Source organism: Mobula birostris, chromosome 5 (genome assembly GCF_030028105.1).
Source record: "Mobula birostris isolate sMobBir1 chromosome 5, sMobBir1.hap1, whole genome shotgun sequence".
Taxonomy (NCBI): Eukaryota; Metazoa; Chordata; class Chondrichthyes; order Myliobatiformes; family Myliobatidae; genus Mobula; species Mobula birostris.
The window spans coordinates 198,382,685-198,395,245 of record NC_092374.1 but is presented as its reverse complement, the minus strand read 5'-3'; the positions used below and the strand labels follow the sequence as shown (position 1 = coordinate 198,395,245).

General features: G+C 43.0%; 1 protein-coding gene across 1 annotated transcript in view; it reads right to left on the bottom strand.

Moving 5' to 3' along the window:
* LOC140198462 (uncharacterized) overlaps positions 1-12,561 on the bottom strand; it is a 66,558-nt gene that overhangs the window by 11,476 nt on the left and 42,521 nt on the right. The window contains exons 7-8 of the mRNA XM_072259547.1: positions 7,304-7,860; positions 7,125-7,220 (exon numbers count right to left, since the gene is read on the bottom strand). Of these exons, the coding sequence (XP_072115648.1) occupies positions 7,125-7,220; positions 7,304-7,860 (653 nt within the window). The remainder of the gene's footprint in view (positions 1-7,124; positions 7,221-7,303; positions 7,861-12,561) is intronic.

Genomic DNA, 12,561 nt, shown 5'->3' with positions numbered 1-12,561 from the left:
CACATAGATCCCTCCTCATCTTTCTAAATTCCAATTTCATTCCTGGAATCATCCATGTGAACCTCCTCTGAACCCCTCCAATGACAGCACATCTTTTCTAAGGTAATGAGCCTAAACCTGTTCACATTATTCAAGGTGCAGCCTCATTAGTTCTTTATAAAGCCTCAGCATCACATCCCTGATCTTGCATTCTACACCTCTTGAAATGAATGCTAACATTGCATTTGTCTTCGTTGCCAACAACCCAACCTGCAGGGTAATCTTTAGCGTGTTCTGCACAATGACTCCCAAATCCCTTCGTATCTCAGATGTTTGGATTTTCTCCCCATTTAGAAAATAGTCTGCACATTTATTCCTACTACCAAAGTACATGACCATGCATTTTCCAACATAATGTTTCATTTGCCACTTTCTTGCCCATTCTCCCAATCTGTCTAAGTTCTTCTGCATCCTACCTGTTTCCTCAACACTACCCATCCCTCTGCCAATCTTTGTATCATCTGCAAACTTGGCAACAAAGCCATCTATTCCATCATCTAAATCATTTATATACAGCATAAAGAGAAGTGGTCCCAACACTGAACCCTGTGGAACACCGCTAGTCACTGGCAGCCAACCAGACAAGGATCCTTTTATTCCCACTCGCTGCCTTCTTCCAATCAGCCGATGGCCTAATCATGTTAGTAACATTCCTGTAATACCATGGGCTCTTAACTTGGTAAGCATCCTCATGTGTGGCAGCTTGTCAAACTCCTTCTGAAAGTCCAAATATACAAAATCCACTGCATCCCCTTCATCTATCCTACTTATAATCTCCTCAAAGAATTCAAACAGGTCTGTTAGGCAAGATTTTCCATGAAGGAAACTATGTTGATTTTGTACTATCTTGTCCTGTGTCACCAAGTACTCCATCACTTCATCCTTAACAATTGACTCAAAATCTTCACAACCACTGAGGTCAGGCTAACTGGTCTATAATTTCCTTTCTGCTGCCTTTCTCTTTTCTTAAAAAAAATGGAATGACATCTGGCACCATGCCAGAGTCCAATGTTTGAAAGATCATTGCTAATGATGCCACAATCTCTAACATTATCTCTTTCAGAACCCCATGGTTCAGTTCATCTGGTCCAGGTGACTTCTGTACTGTTAGGTCTTTCAGCGTTCTGAGCACCTCCTCCCTTGTAATAGTAACTGCACCCACTTCTCTTCCTTCACACACTACAACATCTGTCACACTGCTAGTGTCTGTGAAGACTAATGCAAAATACTCATTTAGTTCATTTGCCATCTCCTTGTTCTCATTATTACTTCTCCTGTCTCATTTTCTAGCAGTCCTATGTCCACTCTCATCATATTTTTTACATACTTGAAAAAGCTTTTTCTATCCACTTTGATATTATTTGCTAGCTTACTTTCATATTTCATCTCTTCCCTTCTAATGATTCTTTTAGTTGCTTTCTGTGGGTCTTTAAAAACATCCCAATCCTCTATCTTCCACTAATTTTTGCTTTGTTGTATGCCCTCTCTCTTGTTTTTACATTAACTTTGACTTCCCTTGTCAGTCATGATTGTACTATTTTGCCTTTTGAGTATTTCTTCACTTTTGGATACATATATCCTGCACCCTCCTCACTTTCCCAGAAACACACTTCAACATAACATCCCATCTCCTGTACTCAATACTTTGATTTATGAAGGCCAATGTGCCAAAAGCTTTCCTTACGACTCTATTTATGGACCAGATCCCTTTGTTTTACCACACTCCTCAGTGTCCTACCATTCACTGTGTAAGACCTACTCTGATTGCTCCTACCAAAGTGCAATGTCTCTCAATTTTCTGCATTAAAATCCACCTACTATTTTTCAGCCCATTTTTCCAGCTATTCTATTCCCATTGCAAGCCATGATAGCCCTCCTCGGTGTACACTTCACTCCCAATCTTGGTGCCATCTGCAAAATTGCTGATCCAGTTCACCACATTATCATCCAGATCATTGATATGGAAGACAAACAACACCGATCCCTGTGGCACTCTACTAGTCACACACCTCCAGTCAGAGAGGCAAGCATCTACTATTACTCTCTGGCTTCTCCCACAAAGCCAATATCTAATCCAATTTACAATCTCATCCGAATGCTGAGCGACTAAACGTTCTTGACTAACCTCCCAGGCAGGATCTTGTCAAGTGTCTTACTGAAGTCCATATAGTCAACTTCCACTACATTGCCTTGATCAACGTTCCTGATAGCTTACTCAAAAAATGCTATAAGTTCGTTTAGGCATGACCTACCATGCATGAAGCTATCCTTAATCAGTCCATGTTTATCCAAATACTTATATGTTCAGTCCCTCAGTCTGCCTTCCAATTATTTTCTCACTGCTAATGTAAGGCTCACCAGCATATAATTTCCTGGTTTATTTTTACAGTTTTTCTTGAACAGTGCAACAACATTAGCTATCCTCCAATTGGGAATTCAACTCTTTGGAGCAACCATTGGAGTTGAGGGGGAGTCACACAAGTAGAACAAATCTGTGGGGTTTCAGGCTGGCAGCAATTGTTCTGTTTAGACTTTGGATCAAATTTTGCCACTAGATTTTGTCAGCAAAGATTTGGACAGTTCTATCAAATAAGCATCAGCATTTGCACCAGTCTGGAGCTGCTTATACGATCTGCTCACACTTTGTGTTTGGTTTCAAACTCAGCTTTGAAGTGGTCAAATGTTGCTGTGTCCAATTTGGTGGATGTGAAAGCTGTTTTGGGCTCTTTGCCTGAAGTGTTTGACCCTTGAATCTGTTGAATGCGGACGAATTGAAATAATGGAATTGCATCTATCGTTGAAAAGCTAAATTGAAACTGCCAGTGTTTGGTCACTGCGCACTTGGATGGCAAAATGATTTCAACTAGAAGCAGCAAACATATGAAGGTCAGTTCCCTGGGGGAAAATGAAAATATTTACGAAGACAAAGAACAAGCTGTGACCACCTATAAAGGCGAAGAGTTACAGGATGAAGTACGCACTGAAGACAGGGTGTCCATCATGTTCGGTTGCTTACAGACAACACACACAAAATGCTGGAGGAACTCAGCGGGCCAAGCAGCATCTATGGAAAAGAGTACATTCAGCATTTCGGGCCGAGCCCCTTCAGCAGGACTGAATGAATGATACTGCAATGGATTACCATCAAAGATTTGAATATCTCTTTTAAGCAGCGATGCAATGCGTTGTCAATGCATCACTCTGCCTGTTACTTCCTCTTGTGTCCTTGCGGCATTTAGACCTTCATTATCTGAAATACAAATGTCATCATACCATAAATCAATGCTCTCAGAGGCAGTTTGTGCTATTGGATACGGCATCGGTCAGTGTACCTCCTTGGTGCAGACTGCGAAAGAAAGGATGCATAAACACGAGGAATTCTGCAGATGCTGGAAATTCAAGCAACACACATCAAAGTTGCTGGTGAACGCAGCAGGCGAAGCAGCATCTCTAGGAAGAGGTACAGTCGATGCTTCGGGCCAAGACCTTTTGTCAGGACATGCATGTTCCTTTTCCTGTCAAGCTGAGCTTGTTTATGAGGCTCTCTATGCAGAATTCTACTGTTGTTCCTTGACCTACGAAACCACACTTCTTAGACTTCACCTGAACAGGAATTATAGGAAGTTTAACAATATGACCAGGGCTGTGTTTGCTTTATTCATGGCTTGTTCTGAATCCGCACCCATATCACCAGCTCTGGGCTCAGTTTCACTTTTTACAGTAGCGGCAAAGTTTCTTCCTTTAGCTCAAGAATGAATCTGTGATTCAATTACTTGTCTACTTTCCCCAAACCCTGGGTGTGTCTGAGAAGAGTAGGTGACTTACGTAATTATTATAGTACGGTATAATAATTAGGGAGGGTGGAATGTAGGAGCCATGTTTTCTGTACTGCACATTTATTATGTGTATTACAGTAACAGTCACATTAGTGGGGGTGTGGTAAAACCGAAGGGAATAAGTTACATATTAATGCTTATTTCATGGTAGTTTCTAGGTTGGGCCTGCAGAAGTCATATATTTGCTGATCACTGGGATAACGCACGATAGGCTTAATTGTATGTTTGCTCCTTGCTAATAAAGATCGAAATAAGGAACTCGACTATTTGGAGCAATCATTGGAGGAGTGGGTATGTCATGCAAGTATGACATACTTGCAAGCTCAGTGGAGTCGCAGGATTGTGACAATTGTTTTGTTTTGTTTTGGTTTTGGATCAAATTTGGCCGTTATAGGTTATATGAACTTGATGTCACTTTCCCTCACTTCTACAGGCTGTATACCCATCTCCTGAGTAAATACAGATGCAAAAAAAAATATGATCTCCCCCATTTCATTTGGCTCCACACATCGATTACCATTCTGATCTGCCAGAGGATCTATTTTGTCCCTTGCAATACTATTGATCTTAACATACCTGTAGAATCCCTTTCGATTTTATTTCACCTTGCCCACTAGAGCAACTTCATGCTTCCTTTTAGCCATCCTGATTACTTTCTTATCTAGCATTTCTTACACAATACTCATAAGTATCTCATTGGTTCCTGACGAAGGGTCTCGGCCCGAAACGTCGACTGTACCTCTCCTTAGAGATGCTGCCTGGCCTGCTGTGTTCACCAGCAACTTTGATGTGTGTTGCTGTCATATGTTCCTACCTGCCTTTACCTGCTATGCACCTCCTTTTATTATTTTTTTTAAAACAGGGTCTCAGCAATCAAGGTTTCCAGATGTTCCCAGGGTTCTTTACCTTTTATTCTGACAGGCACATACAAGAATCTTACCTTCAAAATTTCACTTTTGAAGGCCTCCCACTTACAAGTATACTTCTGCCAGAAAACAGCCCGTCCCAGTCCACACTTGCCAGATCCTTTCTGATACCATCAAAAGTGGCCTTTCTCCAATTTAAAATCTCAACCCATGGACTAAATCTATCGTTCAGTATACTGACTTTGAAACTAATGGCATTGTGATCACTGGATGCAAAGTGTTCCCCTACACAAACTTCTGTCACCTGCCCTGTCTCATTCCCTAATAGCAGATCAAGTAGTGCACACTCTCTCATTGGGACTTCTACATTCTGATTAAGGAAACTTTCTTGAACACATCCGACAAACTCTATCCCATCTAGTTCTTTTACAATATGGGAGTCCCAGTCAATATGTGGAAAGTTAAAATCACCTACCATAACAACCTCAGGTTTCTTGCAACAGTCTACAATCTGGCTGCATATTTGTTCCTCTAAGTCCCATGGACTGTTAGGTGGTCTGTAATATCGCCTCATTAATGTGGTCATACCTTTCTTATTTCTCAGTTCCACTCATAATGCTCACTGCACAAGTTCTCTAGTCTGTCCTGACTGACCTCTGCCCTTTAACTTAGCAGTTACTCATTGAACTCACTTTGCAGAACCTCATCACTCATCCTACACATGTCATTGGTACCTACATACGTAGACCGTGACCTCTGCCGTTCACGCTCCCACTTAAGAATGCTGAGAACTGAATCTGAGATGTCCCAGATCCTGCCACCCAGGAGGCAACATATCACCCGGGAATCTTGTTCTCGTTCACAGAACCTCCTTTCTGTTTCCTGAACTAAAGAAGGGAAGGAGCTCACTTCTTCTGTCCCCCCCACACCTTCCCTTCTCAGTTGCAGAGTCAGACTCAGTGCCGGAGACCTGACTGCTGTGATGTTCCTCAGCTAGGTTACCGTCCCACCCAACAGTATCCAGACTGGTACACCTGTTGTCGGGGGGAATGGACACAGGGGTACTCCACACTGGCTTTTTAGCCTCTTTCCCCTTCCTGACTGTCACTCATTATCCTGTATATGCAGCTTGGGTGTAACTATCTCTCTATATGTCCTGTCTATCACCACTTTAGCCTCCTGAATGATCCGGAGTTCATCTAGTTCCAACTCCAACTCCTTAACGTGGAGTGTTAGAAGCTGCAGCTGGATGCACTTCTCACAGGTACAGTCATCAGGGAGACTGGAGCTATCTCTGTCTTCCCACATCCTGCAAGAGGAGCATTCCACTATCCTGCCTGACGTCCCTACTCTTCTAACTGAGCAAATAAAAGGAGGAAGAGCAATAAATTGTGAGAGTGGGCAAATTCCACCCACAGCACTTGTGTCTTCTCTGATAGCTAATGCCTCAAAAACCTCACTATAATGTCCGCACTGCTTTACTTTTGTTTGTTCTTGCCAACCAATCCTAAGTGCCGAATGGCCACTGCTCAAAGTCAAACTGCCTTTTCATGAATCTGAGTGAACTACGTCTCCTCAGGCTTCCAACCTCCGTTTAGCTGTTGCTTAAAGCCTGGATAGCCTCCAACCTGATGACATGAATGTAAGTTTCTCTAATTTCTGACCTCTTCTTCCCCCTCCCGCCTTCACTCTTTTCCCATTCACCATTCTCGCTCCCTTCTGACCGCTTCTCGTCTCCTTACTTGCCTAGCGCCTCCCTCTGGGCGCCTCCTCTTTCCCTTTCTCCAATGGTCTATTCTCCTTTCCTATCAGATCCCTTCTTTTTCAGCCAATCACCTATCAACAACCTATCACGTCCCAACTTCTCATTTCATTCCTCCCCCCCCACCCCCACCCCCACACCTTCAGCTCACCTGGTTTCACCTGACACCTGCCAGCTCGTACTCCTTCCCCCTCACCCACCTTTTTATTCTGTCTTCTGCCCCCCTCCTGTCCAGTCCCGATGAAGGGTCTCAGACTGACACGTTGGCTATTTAATTCTTCACCATGAAGCTCGTTGACCTGCTGATTTTAAGGATTGCGAGATCTCCCATCCCCCACTGCATCCTGTGCCTACAAAGTGGCACCGAATTCTCCTCCCAGCCAGATTCACGAAGTTCATCACTACGGCCAGTTGCCCCAAGCCAGGATGACTTTGAGATGCTGGGCAAAAGCACCCGGTCACAGGAAGAACGTACAGATGTCACGCCGGAGTCAGGGTCGAACCGCCAGGTGCTGACTGGAGTTGAGACTCGGCAGCACTCCCTGCGGCGTCACTGTGCTGCCCTCTCATTACAGAAACGCACCCACCCAAGGTCGGGAAATCAGAACTGGTCAGCCTTACCCGAACTCCAGATATCTTCCGTTTCTGTTGCTGCTCCATCTCTCTGAAAGTTTGTTGCCTTTTCATGAGAGTTTCTATGGCCGATTTAAAGTGATTCTGGGATTGGGTTTGAGAATCAGAAAGTTAGATGACAATGACGCAACAAAATAGTCTGGGGATCAAAATCTGTTTGCTTTTACCTTGTAGTTTTTAGCAGCTTCTTTAATCGGCAGGAAGCGATGTTCTCTGTGCTCCCGCGCGTCTCTACAGACCAGACAGATCAGTGTCTTGTCCGTTTCACAGAACAGCTTCAGTTCTTCATCATGCTCCTCACAGTCAGGTTTACTTTCTTTCTTATTAAGATTCAAGGGTCGCTTACGAGCTTTCTCAGCCAGTCTTGTTAAAACCCAGTTTATCCTGAGGGTCCGGTTCGCAAATTCTTCTCCACATTCTGGACAGTAGCTTCTCTCCTTCCTTTTCCAAAACCGAGTGATACACGAGCGGCAGAAGTTATGCTGACACGGCAGTGTCACCGGATCGGTGAAATATTCCAGGCAGATGCGACAAATTACTTCGTCGGTCCAACTTCTGTGCTGATCGGTTGAAGCCATTTTTAATAACTCCCACTTCCCGATTCGAAAATCGTTAACTTTCAGGGCGGTGCTGAAACGCTGCGGTACCGCGGCTGTCTGCTGCAGTCTCCGGAAATGCACGTTACTTCGCTGCCGAGGTTCAGGGTGAAGGTACCTTGGCTTTTCTTAACTAATTCCGCAGGACTGAGAAGCATTAGTTTCCAGATCAGGCTTACAAGATACCAGACAAGCCCGAATATAAAGGGGCAATGAAAACCTCGGGCAATCTAAGGAGGACATAAAAACGAAAGAAAATAGGAGAGGGAATGGGCCACTGTCCCGCTGCTAACTATGTTGCAGATTGATCTCTGCTGGCCTTAACTCCGCTTCTGTGTCACAATTCCTCGACCTTTCAAATAATCATCTACCTTCATTGATGTAGTATAATATTAAATAAAAGGGAAGCGGTGGGAACCAGACCCGCTCATAGCCATCCTTGGAGCAACAAGCTGCCTATCTTCAGACAAAAAGTATGAAAAAATGGCTGTATTGTTTGGAATGGGGATTGCTAAGAAGTTAATCCTGCAAATGTGGAAAATGGACTCTGTGCCTACGTACGATCTGTGGCTGAGAGAACTTTACATTTGGAGAGATTGAGACTACGTAATGAGGACAGAGGGGGTATCTTTGAAAGGATATGGGGCCCTGTATGGGACTTTCTTACGGGGTGAGCACTGAGGTTTTTTTGATGCGGTGCACCTCTGCTGTGTATGTTTACTGTTGCGTTTATATTTTTCTCCCTTTTGCTGCTCAATATTTAATTTGATTTTGTTAAGGTCGTGGTTTTTGTGGATGTGATGTATTTTTGTTGGTTTTTTTGTTTGTAATAAAAAATAAAAATATATTTAAAAAATTAAACAATAGTAATGCAGAATACACGTTGATAGAAGGAATAAGCAATGGGATTTTCTAACTGGAGAGTGAATTCACAAATCGGGTGTGCAAACGGACCTGGCAGTGCCAGATTCCTTAAAGGTTAACTTGCAGGTTGAGTCAGTGGTAAGGAAGGCAGATACAATGTTAGCATTCACTTTAAGAATCCGAGAATATAAAGCAAGGATGTAATTCTGAGGCTTTATAAGGTATTGGTCGGACCGCATTTGGAGTATTGTGGTCAGTTTTATAGAACAAAGGACACTGTACAAGCCCTTCGGCGCACGAAATGTGCAGACATTTAACCTGCTCTAAGATCAATCTAACCCGTAACCTCTGCTTTTCTGTCATCTACGTGCCTATCTAATAGCTTCTTAAACGCTCCTAATATATTTGCCTTAGCCATCACCGCTAACAGTTCATTCGGCGCAATCACCACTCTCTCTGTTAAAACATAACGTCGTTTGGGTCTCTCATCTAAGAATGGATGTGTGTGCTCTCATTGGATAGGGTCCAGCGGAACGTATGAGGAGAGTTTGATGGCTCTAGGCCTGTACGTGCTGGTGTTCATAAGAACGAGGATGTACCGCATTGAAACCTACTGAATATTGAAAGGTAGAGTGGATGTGCAGAAGATGTTTCCAATAGCGAGAGTCTAGGACTGGGAATACAAAGACGGCCCTTGGAACAGAGATGAGGAATTTCTTCAGCGAGAGAGTGGTTAATCTGTAGAAGTCATTGCCACAGACCGCTGTTAAGGCCAAGTAACTACCTATATTTAAAGCAGAGGCTGATGGGTTCTCGATTAGTAGGGGCATCTACGGAGAGAGTCAGGAGAATGAGGTCGAGAAGGGTAATAATTCATCACTAATTGAATGGTGGAGCGTGCTGAAAGGACCGCATGGCGTAATTCTACTCCTGTGTTTTAACGTCTTATAAGTGTAAAAACGATAACGAGGTAGATTGTGAGGTGAAGGGTCTGTCTTATCTTACAAACGGTTCTTCAAGACTCCGATTATCATGGGATAGAAGCTGTCTTTGAGCTTCGTGGTACATGCCTGAAGACTTTTGTATCTTCTGTCCGATGGGAGAAGAAGGAACATCCAGGGTAGATAAAGGTATTTAAATATGATTTAAATTGGGAGATTTAAATAAATACATAAAAGCGCCGAAAAACATTATGGGGCCTTCAGTCAGTCAGTCAGTGGGTGCCGACCCGAATCCGGGGTTGGTGGCTATGCACCTCCATCTTCTTCGATCTTGCCCTCTTTTCCTGGCCTCAGCATAGTCCATTGCCTCACATTATTGTACTAAGTGGTTCGCTGCCTTCCTCTTTCCCTCTGTCATCCCTTCCAATAACAATTTCTGCAGTCCACCACCTCTTAACAAGTGCCCGGCATATTCCAGCTTCCTTTTCTGCACATTCTTCAGCAACTCCTTTTCTCTCCTCGCTCTCTTCAACACTTCCATATTACTGACCTTCATCACCCATCTAATTTTCTGTATTCTTCTTTTCCACCACATTTCAAATGCCTCCAGTCGTCATTGCGCTTCCTTGCACAAGGTCCATGATTCGACTCCATGCAACAGACTGCTCCAGACGTAGCCATTTCCAAATTCTACAACACAGCCCAAAGTCCAACCTCTTGCCACACAGCACGTCACTCAGGCTCCAGAACTTTGATCTTGTAATCTCAATTCTTCGTGTAATTTCTGTATCACATTTCCCATTCTCTGTGACCATCTGTCCCAAATACACAAACTTCTTGTACTTGCTCTATGCCTACGCCGTTAATTTTGATACTGATTTTGGGCCTTAAGGAGCTTTAATTTTGCTTGTTCCATCTTCCCCACGGTTCAGCAATTCTCTCTTGTCCAATTAATTAATAAATCACTGTTGGACAGTGATTGTGAAATCCATTTACGGCAGAGCATCGCTGCCCGGGGGACAAGAATTTCACGCATTATTGGTGGGGGGAGTCTTTTCAGACAAATTCCTCCCAATTTCCGCTTGGGAATTGTCATGTTAACTGCTTATTAACGCTTTTTGACATCAAGGCAATTGGTTTTCTGAAAGCTTATTAACGGTCTCCAAATGGTTAAAGTTAAAGATAAAATGAACCGGCTGCTGATATTAAATCTCGTAATTAATCCCGTGTTACGAGCAAAATTGGAGCACCAATCCCCCAAAGGATGCCATTGGTGCATTGAGCGGTTGGTTACATTTACGTCGCCTAATATAAATTGACCAATAGAGGGGAAAAATCAACTGGTGGTGCTAATGCACCATTAAGCTGGATGCCAACCGCCGTAAAACAAGATACAGACAGAAATCAACTAGGAGGAAGCCTAGGCCGATCGGAGGAGTTGTGACTGGAGAAGGAGAACATCAAGGAAAGAGCTAAGCTGTTGAAGGAAGTTTTTGGTGAGAGTGGAAGTGAACTAGAGATAGAGGTCCCGCCGAGGAACGGAATAGAAAGGGGAAGAAAAGAAAGCAGAGGTAGGGCTATCAAACTCTGAGGAGTCAGCGGATGATCAAAACAGCACAGCAAAACAATGGAAGAAATTGAGATTAAAGCAATTATAAAAATAAGTGAAGACTTTTGGTGATTGGAACCCGAATCGTTTGACGAAGATGCTCAACAAAATTATAGGCGAGATTAAAGGAGCAAAGATGTTATGAAATAGATCACTATTAGTGATTTGTCGGGATAGTTCTCAGCAAGGTAAAGTGATAAGATTATGTAAAATAGACGGCAAAGAAGTACAATGCTCAATACCCAACAATAGAAAGTGGACTAGAGGAGTTATTTTGGGGATACCAACAAAAGTTACTATGGATGAGATTAAGTAGAACATAAGGATCAAAAATTATTGAGGCCATACGTTTGAAAGTCACAAGAAATGGGGGGGAAAGTGTTAGTTAATTGGTAATGATTAACTTTGATGTAGAGAGTTTGCCGACTAACGTTTACTTAGGGTATATGTGTTATGCGGTTAGAATATATATACCACCGCCTTTAAGATGCTATAAATATCAGAAATTCGGGCACATTGCGGCGGTCTGCAGAGGAAAACAGATGTGGGAGATGCGCTGGAGAACATGAATATGGGAAATGTGAAGCGAGAGCTAGGCTGAAATGCTGCAACTGTGGCGAGGAACACAGCGCAGCCTATCGAGGGTGCATTTATTGCAAGAAGGTGGCTGAGATACAATATGTAAAAGTAACTCAAGGAATCAGTTTTGCAGAGGCAGTGAAAGAAAAGGATGTCAAGCAAACAAATACTGGGAATAATAAACTGGTGAATTGAGAGCTGTAATATGAAAAATAAGGATACACTATTAATGAGTAGAAAGGATTTCATGCTTTTTATGGTGGATGCAATTAATAGTTCAGCGCAAACAAGCAAAAGAACTGACGATAATTTAAATTTTCTCAAGTCTACAGAAAAGTATCTTTGTATTAAAGGGATTGGGTGGGAAGTAGTCAAAGAAACGCTGAATGGAGGATCCAACAGTTCACAGGCAGGGGAGATGGAATCTTAATAGCAGTATATTTATCGCAAATGGTCAAGAATTTAAGAAATGTTTCAGAACTTGAGGAAAATCCTCAGATTTTTATGGTTGAACCCCAGGGCAAATGTGCAGAACTCCAACAACAAATAGAAGTACCCGGCAAGAACAACGGTGAGTTGGAAAGAGATTGGAAAATGGAGGAAATTATTACAAGGATACAAAAGGAAAATGAATTTGTTGCAAAGTGAATTATCTACATTTAGATTATAAAATGAAAACATGGAAGCAAATGAAGAAGAACTCCGAGGTCTCAGTAAACAACTGCAGTCTACGATCCAAGAGGGGTGTATGGGGTGTCAGAGAGGGGTAGCACCTCTGGTGGGGGAACATGTCGCGTTCTTTTCAGGGCGGTTAGTCCACCTTTGGTCCCCACCTG